This window comes from Zeus faber, assembly GCF_960531495.2.
Source record: "Zeus faber genome assembly, chromosome: 16".
In the NCBI taxonomy this organism is placed as follows: Eukaryota; Metazoa; Chordata; class Actinopteri; order Zeiformes; family Zeidae; genus Zeus; species Zeus faber.
The window spans coordinates 21,990,342-22,005,914 of NC_137202.1; the positions used below are offsets into that span (position 1 = coordinate 21,990,342).

Consider the following 15,573-nt stretch of genomic DNA (forward strand, 5'->3'; position numbering starts at 1 on the left):
GCATCAACAGCACATTTTTGAAAGCATTTGCTCGTGAAAGATTACACCGCAGCAAGCTCCGGAAGGGGAGAGAAAAGAAACGGGTATTTATTCATGCACTTTTGTTGATTTATTCGCCAAATAATTATCCCCGTCGACGGCAACTCCAATCGGTTTTTGCAATACGTGTCATCTGTGGCCGCCATGGACGCCTCAGATTTAAGAGAACAGAAATGTCGGTCCGCAACATTAAAAACAACAAACAAAAAAAAAAATCAAGCTCTTCTTTTCCTCCCACGGGGCAGATCTGGAAACCTTTACGGTACGTTGCAAAAGAAAAAGCGTTTCTGCTCTCACATACAAAAAAAAAAAAAAAAAAGACTAGAGAGGTAGTTTTAATAGGAGTTCAACACTTGAAAGCAGACACCGGGAACAAAGGAAAATAAAGGTCATTACATTCTCCAAAGGCAACACCAGTTCCACAGCGGTGATAAAAAAAATATATGTTATTCACTGGGACTGAGACGCCTCATCTGGTTTTTATAATTTAAGTAATTTCCTTTCACTTTTATCCGCCATCTAGCTAACCAAACCAGCCCGTTCATGTATTTATTTCCCCCTCACTCAATCGCAATCAAAACTCTGATGTCTTTTCTTCGAAGGCTACAGCCATGTGTAGTCTGGCTGTGCGCGACGCAGATTTTTGTCTCTCCCACGATACCGCCGATGGGCGCTCGCCAAAACAGTGTTTTTATTTTAGATGTAGGTGATTTTACGTCTCCTTATGGAACGAAACAAGTGCGTACGGCACAGGCCGGAAGGAAACCGGGCGTAACGGGGACACTCTCCGTGACTCTCTCCCCGACCGCACCCTCTCCATGCGTTACGCTCAGAAAACAATCTGCACGAGTCCGCAAACTGTTTTTATTCGTTTTGAAGGAACGGGGCACGGCCATCGATTCACACATATAAAAATATATTTATGATCGCCTTATTTATAATTCCCCATCGTAACCACTGCATTTTGTAAGATATTTGTTTTATCCTGTTATTGTAATGCACAATGACTGAAAATAAATAAATAAATAAATAAAATAAAATAAATACTGCTTGACTTGAAGAATCTCAGTCGACTGACGGGTTTCCGACTGATGATTCCACTCCTCCACTCCTCGAAGCGGCAGCCCTAGTGTCTAGTTCATCATTCTTACTCCGAGTAAAACAATGGTAAAAGTGTTCTCTGTCCAAATCTAATTTACAAGCCCCAATGGCCTGAAACCAAATTTGAGTTTGAGAAGTCTGGGTACTTTGAGAAGTATAAGAAAGCTTTTCCTCGACTTTCAATATAATTTTTTTGTTGTGTGCCAGCGTGTTCCCATGCCTATGGCATCCTTTATATTGAATCCTGCATCCTCCACTGTGTATCTAGTCTATTATTCAACCATCCTTCGACATTTCTCTCTCTCTCTCTCTCTCTTTCCTACAAGCACACTGACCTTACACTGACCTTACAGTGTGGAGAAAGTTTGTGGTATTGTGTCTGAGAATCGCAGGGAGCTACAGAAACCCTCGCGAAACACTCGGCAGCGAGACAGGTCGGTCTGCTCGCCTCTCTGTTTGGACAAAGCAGAGTGAGTGAAGGACAGAGCAGCTGTACTTACAACCTGACCGTGCGCTCTCCAGTGTGTCTGCGTGGCTTTGTCATAGTGCTGCTGCCCTCGTCTGTCGCCCGGTCGCATTGCGGAGGGCGCCCTCTGCTGCTGACACGGGTACCTGCCCTGTCCCCCTTCCACCGGCTGGAGAGAGAAAAAAGGGAGATTGCAGTGGACGAAAAGAGAAAAAAAACTTTGATTAACAACAATCGAACACACAATCAAATAGAACCTCAAACCTTCATATTTAATCAAAATAAATCTCCATTCTTCATTTTCTTTGTTATTATTATGGGCCGCTTTGAATAACTTCCGCCGATGGCCAGATAGCGGCTTGTTTAGTCAAAGCGACCAGTTTAATTTGAAAGTGCTTAGAGCTTGCACGTGGGCCAAAACACGAATGAACTTGGGATTTATTTGGCATCTGAGTTAATGAGAATTCTACTGATATAGTCCCATCTCATCGGATCTGATCCTGTTAGAATTAGGTCATCCACGGCACAGAAACGTGCGTTTTTGCTGAAAACCGAGATATTTCTCTTTTATATATATATATATATATATATATATATATATATATATATATATATATATATATATATATATATATATATATTGATATAGATATATCTTTGGCAGCCACGGTAAAAAATAATAAAAGAAAAAACTGACTATAATGAGTGAATGCATAATCATGCAAGTCTGGCTCAACAGCTGTGGGAGCCACACCCTCCAAAACTGCATTCTGTCAACTACGGCTGACAATCTGAGCTTCTGAAAGCTCTGCTGCTGTTTATTTATTTTATTCTCTTGTAATTTATTCAGCCCTCGTGTCATATCGCAGAGTTTCTTACTGAGGCTTCATCATTTTCCCTCTGTTCCCCCTGAGCCTTTGCCTCCCCTAATGCGTCTCTCGGACCGAGACCCCCCTGCAAATATTGATTTTGCGCACCGCTGAGTAGATCCAGTCAGAGCTTTTTGTGTTGTTTTATACTTCTCTCTACTTTATTTATCTGTCTATTTTGTGCGCTCCCTCCTGTGATACGAATGTGTGTTGTTTAGTCAACTTTGCAGGTTTTCACAGAAAGGGGCCTTCTTTTATTATTATTATCATTATTATTATTAATAATGATAATAATGAACGTCATTTTTTTATGTTTTTTTATGGTTTCCTTTTGTTCTATTACCTGGCGTCAAAGCCGCCTACGGCCGCTACACGACACAACTGTCAAAACCAAAACATCTCCCTAATCTACCTCTCTCTTCTCTCCCCCCTCCCCCCATTCCTTATGTTCCCTCTGTGAACCTGATTAAAGATCTTCAGTTTCCTTGTTTCGGCGGCGTGACAGCCGTGCGGCGCGCTCAGCGGCCTGCGTTCGGGTGGCGACTATATTCTAATTGGGAGGAGGGAGGCTGGCAAACAGGCCCCACATGCTCTGACATTTTGGTATTTCTGGAAGGCGCTGGGAATTTGAATAATGTCAGCCGGGCATACGGTCCCGATGGCTAATAACAGTGCCCGGCGGTCACGACGCTAATGAATGTTAGAGTAGAGATGGATCCAAATTAAAGTAAAAAAAAATAAAAAATAAAGGACCATGGTTATTGGTTAGACAGACGCTGAGCATGTAGGATTTTAACAACTGAAAATAAAGCCTGACATGCTCTCGTACAGTGCTCTATACGGAGCTTTGAGAGTCTGGAGGTGTTGGCGTACATGCTCTGCCGCTCTTTGCGTTAACCCATCATATGCTTGACGATGGTGTAAATCAGCCGCTCTGCAGAATTGCACGTGGAACTGGCACTTTTTCTACTACTATATAATTTCAAATCATAATATCTATTTATTTATTTTAAAAATGGCGTTTGCCGACGGGAATTATTTTATTTTGAATATTCAGTAAAATATATTATAAATCGACATGCCCTCATGATGTCAATTCTTTTAAAGCTCAAGAAACACAAATAATATTTGACCGGAATCTTTCCCATTTGTCTGGGACATTTCAATCTTCCAGGACACGTGGACCGGCACCAATTAGTTCTGATGGAAACTCTGGTCTGGAGCCACTCTACACTCATTATTGACTAACAGAGTAGTGATAAAGACTGAGCATATTCGGATAACGTAATTTACCATATTCGGGAGGGCTACAGAATGATGCAATATGTGGTAAAGTGTTCCAAACTTTTCAGATGATATGACTTGCTTTATCAGGGAAATGGTGTATAAATTAGGGCTACTTACGTTTCATATATAGACTTTTTATACATAATGAGAATTTCTACAAACTCAGTATACCATCTGACATACATTATGAAAACATATCATGGAACAAACTCAGTCTAATAACGACATTTAATATTACAATACATTGATTATGGTGGTATTTCATTTCAATGAGAAATGCTTGCATGGCTTCTAAACAATGTTTTTTATTCGGGGTCCATCGACCGCCGCACCTTTGGACACGGTTGAGGTGTCGTTGGAACCGGCACATGGCAGACATTTCGCAGTTCAAGTTCCATCCAGATTGATCCACATACGGAGCAGGAATAAGTGAAAAAACGACGACATTTGGCGGGAGGTAGCCGAGCGTTCGTGCCACACCGACAGGGCGGCGTTCGAAAACATACGGTCGGGTGGTGGAGCGAGGTGAGTTTGTGGAGTAAGATGCTTTGTGACATCATCATGCACTTCGCCATAATTGTGCAGGTTGTGGCTATGAACATCCATTCGCACCGTGGAAGCTACTCCATCACTCCTTAGTGGTGATAAACTGCACGCGCGCGTGTGTGTGCGTGCGTGCTTGCGTGTGTGTGCCTGTATGTGTGTCACCTTACCTGCTTGAAGTCGGCGGGGCGTTTGGTTTGATATTTTAGTCCTTTGCCCTTTTTGCAAATATAAACGCAGTCTGTTCCATGAACCCCCGGCGGCATTCGAGCGAGTCCAAACACACAAACTGTAGGTTTGGAAAAGGTTCCAAAACATATCCCGCGTCTGTGTCCTCACACATGGAGTTCACTTTCAGCTCCAGAGCAACGGGTCTGAATCGTGGCCGTTTTATTTTAGTCCCAAAAGTTTAAAAAGTTGATGAAATGTCTCTGAGGGACGTGCAGTGTTAAGTCTGTTTGAATGGAAGCGTGTTGCTGGGAACTTCCACACGGAGTGATTTCCTTCCACAGGGACACTGTGAGACAGGAGTCTGTGCACTACAGGAAGTAGACAGACACCTTCTCATTTTCAGTGCAAAGTGTATCCCTGTATTAGTAATTCAGCGTGTCACCAGGACTCACCGCGTAATTACGTGAGTGGATGCTGTGTTCATTGGAAACTCTGAAAATTGTATTTGTTTTAGACATAATGCTGACGTAAAGAGGAGTGGCAGCATGAACCCATGCTACATTCCAAGGGAACTCGAAAATTTGTAATTGGTGTCGACAATAGGCTCTGTGTATTTCTGCCTGCAGCTACTGTATATTTATTATTATTATTATTATTATTATTATTATTGTTTACAAAACAGTTTAGAAATGGAACCAATATAATTGAGTAGTACTGTATCAAGAGTATCAATATTTTTACTCAGCCCTAGTTAAAATGTCATTCGGGCAACAATATCTCAACCGTCGTCATTAAAATTTGGATGATCAAGTACATCATGATATATTGAGCGTATCATATATTTATGTCGTTCTGAGGTGGAAATCAAAGTGGTCATGAAATAAATAAAGTGAGATGTGGTCAAGAGGGCAACGCAGACTGCTTTTAACTCAACAAAATATGTTTGGCCAAACTTTGTGTGGTTTGGTCTGCGACGCTTGATATCGCCTTTGTGAGAGGGCATCTCTTCTGCATCCCAAGTATTTCCAAACAACACATGCCATTCCATCTTCAGCCGATACTCCTCTGCACTCGAGACAATAATGGACAATCGCATGCCTTCCGGACTGACTCACCGCGCCGCCCTGCTGCTGCTGCTGCTGCTGCTGCTGCTGGAGCTGTTGACACTGCAGCGTGAGCTGGGCGATGGTTTTATCGCGACTGCTCAGCTCCTCTCTCAGCGATCGCACCTCCTTCATCAGCTCCACCAACTGGAAGAGACACAGCATACCAACTGTGATTCTGCAGTACTGTACACTGCTTGTCTAGTTACACAGCAGACAATAAGGACATTTTGTCCCGTTAACCCTCAAGTTTAGTATATAGTATATTGTGTCTATAGTATATGGTGAACTGAACCAGAATATCTGAATACCACTAAAAACGATCTGGGTATGTTTTGTATCTAAATTGCTCCTAATAATGTGGTTTGAGTGGTTCATTTAAAATAGCATTCCTGTCAAAAAATGTCAGTGTATTTAAATAGAAAATAAATTCTGTTAACTAAAGACTTTTATAGTAGAAGGATGAATTGAGAATTAAGTATGAATTAACTGTAGTTAAATACATAGTATCAGTATAACATTCCGTAAAATGTTCCCTGTATTAAATTGGGAAAAAAAATCTTGGGAAGGTATTTCCATAGTAAATATAATTTCTGTATGCACCCGCACACGATAGTGAAGTTTCTCACTTGTAAGGCAGTCGTGTTATCCTCACTCTCCTCAACATTGGATGCGCAGTCTGCATCCTCAAGCTGAAATCACACACACGCGCACACACACACACACACACACACACACACACACACACACACACACACACACACACACACACACACACACACACACACACACACACACACACACACACACACACACACACACGCACACGCACACGCACACACTTGATCAATGGCAACCACCTCAGGCAAACTCCAATGCTAATACTTCACTCTTGTGGATCTCTTCAGCTGTCACTGCAGGCAAAGGAGTGAAATTAATGTTTTTGAATACCTGAAGAATATTATCGATCCGCCTCATCCCGTATGTGTTGTTTCCTCTGCAGAGGCAACATAAATGTCTGCAAAAATAAATCCGCTGTGCATGAGCGGCATACGTGAAACCTTTCATTGTCCACCTAACTGGAGTAGAAAAGGCTGCTTACGCACCTACGGAGGAAAATAAAAGCCGTCAAAGTGCCGTAGCACTTTACAACCCCAAACTTCTGCATCGGCAACATTGTTCGTTGCGCTAGCCGATGAGGGAGCCCACAAGCTGTTGTCCATACTCGATGGCCGTGTACATTGGCCATAAGCCGTGAGGTAAATCGATGAGCTAATGAGCGCAATGATTTTAATGTTTAAATACAGGTTGGGATTAGCACTTGTTTACACTTAAAATATAAAATAATTAAATGCAAAGCCCTTCATGCGCCGTGGGGTTGGAGAGATAATGCAGTCGGAGTGTATAAACGGAGTCACGGCGTGCAGGTCTTTCAGCACAGTGAAGCGGAGGAGCAATTAGTATTCAAAGAGACCAGAGGCTCGTCTTACGGTCTGCCCCTTGAGCTAACTGTTGTACAGCCCCCCTCGCCACCCCCCCTAAAAAAACATAATTAAGGAAGCGAGAAACTGATGTTCTCGCTCAAGGGGATTCCCTCTCGAGGCCACGCAGCCAGACCACCTGGCTAATTGCGACGAGCGCATCTGAATCAATTGATTAACATGTCAAGTCGACGAATTTGGAGATAACCGCGCAATTCCGAGGGCATGCCTCCAAGATCGCGAGTTTGTTTCACAAGTTTGCTATTTAATATTTTTCTTCTCCCCCTTTTAAAGCTCAAATGTGGGAAACTGCCCCGGCCGGTATTAGAGCAAAATTTCCCTGAAGTTCAAACAAAAACTCCCTCCCTCTCAAACTCCCAACCCCGTAGCCACCAAATACGCTAGTTCCATTACATAGTGGCTTATGGTATGGGGGTCAGCACCGAGGAGAGGCTTACAGCGGTTAAAAACATCTGTGAGAATTCAGGGAGGGGGACCAAGAATGACACAGAGAGCTAAGCCGCCGGTCGGCCAACACTGTCGACGAGGTCCAGAACAGGAGGGAATTACCCGCGACCAAACCCACTGACAGAACTCAGGGCTCATAGCAGAGTATCTGACGTGGGGACCGGCCAAAGTCACCGCCTGATGTATTTTTCTAAAGCCACTGGGGAGCAAGTCAAGGGGAAAAGTACATAACGGTTGTGAATTAACACAGGACACAGGACGCAGTATTCCCTCCCAGAGATCAGATATGGAGGTGGCCCGCAAATCTGACCAATATATGAAAGCATATTCACATTAACGGTGTATGTTGAGTTTGAGGGGTGGGGTGACAAAACATGAACGTTTTGAAGGCGATTGTCCTTCGGTCAAGTAAATGCACCTCTCACTTGTCCAGACACAAAAGTCACTTAAGTCTTTTTTTCCACATTGTCTGCGAATGCACAACTGAGACGAAACAATCAGTTGAAAGCATCCAAACAGCGTCGACATGTAACTGATTCAATTTTCAATTTCATTCAAGTGGCTGTATATTGAGTTTTCCCCTGAACTCCTCTGGGTCAAACCAGAGTGAAACTTTACGGGCATCTGCAGCTGCCACCGAACGCATCCAACTGCCGCCGGGAGGCAACCGGAGGCTATTCATCTACTTCCTCTGTGTCTTCGTCCCGACGCCTTGACTCCCAGGGGGTAAAATCCTGGGCAACACCGCCTTTGGCTGTAGGCCCACCACGTCCCCACCACCAATCCAGCATCAAAGCCTTGCGACTGCGGGCCCCTCTGCAAGACGGAAGCAGCCGCCTCCGACGCCGGACCGAGCCGAGGCTGCTCCTCCAGCCTTTCATTGCTGAGAACCCCACCGTCAGCGGTGCTGGCTGGCAGCAACAAGCACCCTTCCAGGAGTGTTGCCAAACTCCTGGACCTTTCACATCTCTCCCCCGAGAGATTCTTATCTTTCTCGTCTCTTGTACATTCTAATCTTTTATTCTTATCTTTTCAGAGAATATATAAGAAAAAAGGTAATGTTATTAGACGATAGGAGGGGTATAGGAAAACTATTGAGAATTAATTCCTACAGTTCCTACAGTGTTTATGAAGTCAATCAATGACAGATTGTTTTACTTAGTTCTGAACAGGGCCCTTCCCTCATAGTTTCATGAACAGTATTCCTACAATCATCAGTTCCACTCAAAATAACTATAAACTCAGGCCTCCGGTCTGTTGAACATCTCAATTTCTGTGCACTGTTATCCTTATGGATTATCTTTGTAAACTGCCCACAAATGATTTATTTTAATTTTACTTCCTTACTTTGTGTACTTACTGTATATATGGATGGGCTAGTATATATGGATGTCTACTAGCCTGTGCAATCATTTGTCTTTTTTCCTTTTCCATCCTTTTAATATTTATTTAATTTAAGGTACGTACTGGAGAGTTCCCCAATGGAGCCAAGTTTCAGTATAATGCAACCTGTTACTATGCCTGAGTTTTAGGAGCCAACATAACTAACATGGAAAAGTGTAGTTCAAACTTCAAATGAAAGTCTCTTTTACTGTTAAGTGCAAATTTCTTGCCAATTCAAAATAAATTTCAATTGCAAAAAAATCAATTATGCATTTTTGCATTCTGTTGTAATTTTATCTTTGATGACCTTGAGGAACCTCCAAACACCCGACATTTTCTTTCTTTCGCTCTTTTTTGAGCGACAACTATGCAACTACGTTAACATCACGCTGGCATTGGGTTTGAGTATCAGAGATACATTTGTTGCAAATCAGTATTCTCAATGTATTAATTTAACTAAGATTAAATAGCCCAGTAATGAGTGGCATATAACGTGAAGACACACTTTCCCCAGTGGGACAATTTCTTTACCACTTATCCTACAAAAAAATCCATTTGTCCCAGACAATTGGACAAGCTGTTTTGGGTTGTGCTTCAACCCTGGTTTTAAGAATGGAGAACGAGTGTTCCTACTCTAGCTTAACCCGTCTCCGGCAGCTCCGCTGGATAAAGCTGAAAGTCTTTTAAACCAACAAAGTCTCAGCTTGGCCTCGACAGGCTGTGATTGGGCCACTCGGGCGTGCATTATAAGCCCCGCCCCCTTGTGTATATACTGGGTCACGCCGTGTCATACTTCCTCTGAATCATCATTCGGCTCTTGAGGGACCAGTGAAGCCCAAGGTAAGAACTCCCGCTCTTCATTCGCCAAACCAGGATTGTAGCACAACCCCAAACATTTCCAGCACGTTGTATCATTTCTACCTGCTGAAAACATCTGTACATTTAAGATCACGGTGACACCGTCTGAAGGCAGTCCAGATGAGTTTCCTTTTCCCCAAGGTGGAATCAAGCTTTTTTTTCTTAAGTGGAAACCAGTTTAATCTGAGACTTGAGTTCAATTTCAATTCACAGTTAGACCAAGGCCTGGGTAAGTGGATAAACTGATTTGTCTGCAAAAGTCAAAAGTCTGTCTTTAATGGTATAGATACATCATGTGTGTACACAGTATGTGTGTGTGTGTGTGTGTGTGTGTGTGTGTGTGTGTGTGTGTGTGTGTGTGTGTGTGTGTGTTCCTGTATCTATGTGCACGTGTGTCTAACCTGCAGTAGGGTCTTGAGTTTGACCAGCTGGTCCTTCAGAGAGCCACAGTCTTGGGCCATGTGTTTGAGCGTGAGCTCGTCCAGCACCGATGTGTTGACGTCCTCCACCCGCCCCGACAGGTGGTGCTGACAGGGGGCTGGCATCCGAAAAGAACCTTGAAACCTGAGGCCGTCGTAGTGCTGGGATACTGGGGCTCTGGAATAGAGGGACAGACCGTTATTGTTATCTTATTTTTTACATATATAATTTACATCTAAGAACATTTGGCTGAAAAATAAACATCCATCACTGCCGAAGAAGTACACAATACCAATGCGGCCGCTTCTGAAAAGGCTCAAGATTTCAGCTATACACATCCCAATTGTAGTTTCCGAGGAGCGCTGTGGCTGTAGGCTTGTGGCTCAATGTAACACACCAATTTAACCACCAAGGTAATAGACCAATCCCCCTGTATTATTGCGGATGATCAATAGCAAGCCGCACAGCCTGCGATCCAACAAAGAGGAAAAATGGCCTCGTTATGTTCACTTTTGTCAGCCATGCCAATACCACATCCAGAGAGCTGGAGGCCGAATCGAGCGATGTGCAAACCATGTTGTATCGGCGAATCTTTGAATACTCTTCATTCTTAGCTTTAAAAAAAAAAAAAAAAAAGCAGGCGACAGCGCTGGCTTTGTCCTGCCTTAGCACAGCTGTACCGGGTCGGCCCAATCAGCCCCATTGGCACCGATTGGGCCGACCGGGCTGGGAGATGTCATATGTGTTCTGACTTCCATATCTGGATCGCCAGGTGCAGGAGCCAAGACGCTGCAGACCAGATCACAAGACGGACCCTGATGCCCATTATTGACAACAGTGATTAGTACAAATCAGTGGGAAATCAAGTCGTCGTGTCTTATCTGCCAGATGCCATTCGCTTAGCGTGTTTGCAAATTGCCACGGTACAAAATCAATTTTCTCAAAGCATGACAACTGTCACTATTATTTACCAACAAACGCATGATGTGCACATCCAGTCCTTACAGTGACAGCATGTAAGAAAGGGGTTTGCCCATTTTATGTAAAAGTACCACCTACCCGTTCCTTATTTACAGGTTTGGAACGTTTCAACGGAAATTGACTGCTGTGCCGATCGAAGACGACAGGAAAACACGTCGGTGTCGACTTGCAGCATGGATCAAGTGGAAGAGAGATTGGCAGAGGAGGTCCAAAAATATGTACATTTGTATGACACCTTGTTCGCAAATTGCAAAGATTGGCAGACGGGACTGAAATTATGGTGGCAAAGCTCACCACTGCCGTCGACGCAGCGCAAATACCGGCATAGTTTACGCAGAACCATGTCTCGGCCGTAAGCGACGGCGGTTCCAGATACCAACAGGGGCCCGTGTCTGACACCTTAACATAGTACCTGTCGTTGTGGAAGTGGTCCTGTCCGTTCCACCGGTGCTGCTTCCTCCGCCAGTGGCCTTGCCGGCTGGCCCGGTCCGAGCGCTCGAAGTGGGACATCTCGTCGGTGTCTGACAAGGGAGAGGTCGAGTCAGTCAGGAGTTCAGGGGGGTTGAAGAGTTGAACCGTGAATATAAACAGATGACCCCTGCTTTCTGCCAGTGACCCGCTTGAACAAACACAGTCAAATGTTGAGCTCGGCGCCCACAACTGGCAGCGGCAGCAGTCGTACAGAAAGGTGAGAAGATAGTTTGCATGAGAACCTGGGTAGAAACATGCATGTATGAGTGGAATCTAGGAGGTCGGCTAGTGTGTCCACATGACTTGCTGTTAAGACCTTCTTGCCTTTCTCATGAATTACTTGCCTGGATTAATAGTACTGAAATGATGCATATTTCAAAGATCCAATTGCTTTCCTCAGGATATGTGCAAATGAATCCTGATCTGATCTAGCTGGCTTGCGGTTTCTGTCAATGGACCCCCCCCCCAAGTGCATAATCACACCCCTCCAGAACACACACACATGCCCAATACACATACAGACAGGCCATTCCATTTTCAAACACTGGAAAAAGGACAGCAGTATTTGGAAACACTCAATGCCATATAGCGTTGAAATGAACCATGACCGCAACAAAATTGACAACTAACAGAGCGTAACCCCCCAGGAAATCAAAGAAGAGCCCTCGATTTTCTATATGCCAGGCACGGTTGGGAGAGATAGGGAGGGAGGAAAAAATAAATACGGCAAAGCGCCCACAGATCTCAGCCAACATATTCGGCAGATAGCGGTTGAATAGATACCTTGACCCGAGTGTGGTCACACCACACAGGGAGAGACGGCGCTGTCCCCAAACTGGACGCGTTACATTCCAAGAACTGTTTCTTCAAAAAAAAAAAAAAACCCAAAAAAACTAAAAACAAAAGCAGCGAGAATATGAAGGCGGGTACGGGCCGGATTAAAAGTCCAAATGAGGTCGGCGGGTGAGCAGTTTAAGGGCCTCGGTAGGAAGACTTGGGAAGACTCTACCCGGCCCCTGGTGTTTGTTTAAAGGCCTGTTTGTTCCCTCTTCTGGGAACTCCCTAGGAACTGGACGGAGAGAGAGAGAGAGAGAGAGAGAGAGAGAGAGAGAGAGAGAGAGAGAGAGAGAGAGAGAGAGAGAGAGAGAGAGAGAGAGAGAGAGAGAATGGCTGACTCGGTCTGTGGCCAAGCGAGGAGGTCACCAGCTGAGGGAAGAGGAGGGAGGCGAAGCCAGCTGGGTGGGAATATACTGCACGAGGCCCCTGTCACTCCAGTGTGTTCGCTCTCTCCCTTCTCCTCTTCTCCTACTTCCTGCTTGTTGGCAGAAAGAGGCCGCCCACGGGAAGGGGGACATGATTGGGGAAGAGGGGGACCCAATGGGTGGAATCTGACCTCTCTCGCTGTCATTCTATCTGTCAGACTCTCTCTCTACCCAGTGAGAGGCCAGCTATAAATACAAACTCTTCCTAAAAGGAGGGACGCCGGCCCGGTCTGCATCTCTCTCTCTCTCTCCCTCCCTCTCGCTCTCCCGCTCTCCCTCTCTCTCCCTCCCTACCTCCCTCTCCCTCTGACGTGAATGTTAACAAAGACGTGACGGACGACCATTCAGTGTGTGTATCAGATATCGCTTCTGTTCTACTCGAAAATCGGTTGTCAGAGAAAATCCCAAATCCGAAGAAATTCCAAAACCGAGAGTCACGTCGTAAAATCTCACGCATGAACAGTCCCAGATGAAAAAAATAATAATAATACTTCCCAGATGTCATTTCGGTGGCAAGGGAAGCCAGAAACCTCAGCCGCCACCTCGGTCTCCAACACACACACACAGAAGCTCAATAAACACCAATCATAGCTTGCTGTGTGGTCATTGTGTACTCTTTGTGTAAGGAAAACCTTTCTCGTGAGGAGATCTTTTTCGTGACTTTGTCCTGATCACATCTAGACGTTGGGACACAGTGATAAAGAAAATGCAGCGGTTCGTATGAACGCCATTTGAAACGTAATTCTATACTGTCTGAAATATTTAAAGTACAATTTTTTTTTCTTAACTGCGAGTGAAAAATATAGATGATTAATGCTTTGAATGGCGTTTCATATGTCTGATGCAAGGAAATAGTTTCATTTGCAACTTGCGTAGCTTTTCAAACACATTGCGTTGTGTTATAATGAACTTATACAGGGCAATGGACACAATGAAGAGACACTTTCCTTTGAGATAAAGATTTCACTCAACCTTGTGTAAAGATAAGGATAACCCCAGCCGGGGGCTCATGTTGCAGCAGAATTTGGGGAATCCTGCCCATGCATTCATCTTCAGAAGACTCGACTACTGTAAAGATGGATCAGACAGCTGCAGCTGATTCAGAACGCTGCTGCTCCAGTCCTCACTAAGACCAACAAAGTGGTGTTGGTCCAAAATATCACTCCAGTTCTCACAGCTTCACACTGGCTTCCTGCCGCTCAAAGAATCGATTTCAAAATACGACCGTTGGTTTATGAAGCACAGAATGGTTTGGGGTCAAGATACATTTTTTAACTGCTGCTACGTGATGAACCATCCAGACCTCTCAGGTCGTCTGGGACAGGTCTGCTTTCCGTCCCCGGAGTTAAAACTAAACATGGAGAAGCAGCGTTGGGTTTTTATGCTCCACATATCTGGAACAAAGTCCCAGAAAACTGCAGCTCTGCAACTCCAACTCTCACCTCATAAATCAAGGCTGAAGACTTTTCTGTTTGCGGCTGCATTTTACTAAAAACTTATGAAAAGCACTTGAATTGACTTGTTGTTGAAATGTGCAATACAAATAAACTTGCCTTGCCTCGCCTCAGAGAGTGTGGTGGTTTGTTCTAACAAAGTAAGACTGTAACTGTGACAGAAGATTGACAGTTAACCATTGTATGAGGGAGACACCAGGTGATATGTGATAAGGGGGCATAGTCTTTTGAATGACACCCAACCCCACACAGTATAAAACCCTCTTCGGCATAAGCAAGGGCAGAGTGAACAGCCATTCAGTGCTTTTAAAGCTTATCTGTGTATCTCTCTTATTTTGCAAAATAAATATCTTTAATATTCTCAGTATTGTTCCTGATAGTCAAGCAGGTTTACCTCACCATCCACGCAGGGGAGGTTTCTTCAACATAACAATCATTTAAAGTAATATGGCATAGAGAAGGTGTTAATCACTAGAGAATCCATCTAGATTTCCTCCAGAAAGCCAAAAGCACAGTTCACACTGTTTCTCATAGCTACAAAATCACTAGTTATGTAGTCTCCGCGCTGCGCCGGACACCGGGTGTGTGTGTGTGTGTGTGTGTGTGTGTGTGTGTGTGTGTGTGTGTGTGTGTGTGTGTGTGTGTGTGTGTGTGTGTGTGTGTGTGAGAAACTCAAAGGATTTGTATCGCTGTCATTCGCGACCAGCGGCGGTAATGGCATTATAATGTAATAAGTCATCAGCAGCCAAATAGAAAATCAGTCAGGGCGAATAATACACGTTAAGGTGTCCATTAGAAGATTTTAATGGATGTTACAGAGGCAGAGATCCACCCCAGGCAAGAAATTCCATTTATTTGTCCCATTATATGCCGGCACATGCTAGATATAAAACGCTTGAACCTTGCTTCTACATTAATTTACAATTGTGATCAAACAGCTTTGCTGGAGGTATCCGATTATGCAAAAAAAAAAGTCCAGCCATGAGATTTAAGACGCTTCTGTGGACATCATATAACCCCTATATACTATTCAAATGCTGGGTAAACTATCACAATTTCAGAAAAGTCAACATACCATATATTTCACCTGTGTTTGTGTCTGTCTGTCTGTCTGTCTGTCTCTGTGTGTGTGTGTGTGTGTGTGTGTGTGTGTGTGTGTGTGTGTGTGTGTGTGTGTGTGTGTGTGTGTGTGTGTGTGTGTGTGTGTGTGTGTGTG

The 15,573-nt window shown here is 44.2% G+C and overlaps 1 protein-coding gene across 1 annotated transcript in view; it reads right to left on the reverse strand.

The window, feature by feature from the left end:
- ccser2a (coiled-coil serine-rich protein 2a) overlaps nt 1–15,573 on the reverse strand; it is a gene marked incomplete at its 3' end in the record, with an annotated part of 55,898 nt that overhangs the window by 15,295 nt on the left and 25,030 nt on the right. The window contains exons 5-9 of the mRNA XM_080016432.1: nt 11,583–11,691; nt 10,171–10,366; nt 6,209–6,271; nt 5,592–5,726; nt 1,641–1,775 (exon numbers count right to left, since the gene is read on the reverse strand). Of these exons, the coding sequence (XP_079872558.1) occupies nt 1,641–1,775; nt 5,592–5,726; nt 6,209–6,271; nt 10,171–10,366; nt 11,583–11,691 (638 nt within the window). The remainder of the gene's footprint in view (nt 1–1,640; nt 1,776–5,591; nt 5,727–6,208; nt 6,272–10,170; nt 10,367–11,582; nt 11,692–15,573) is intronic.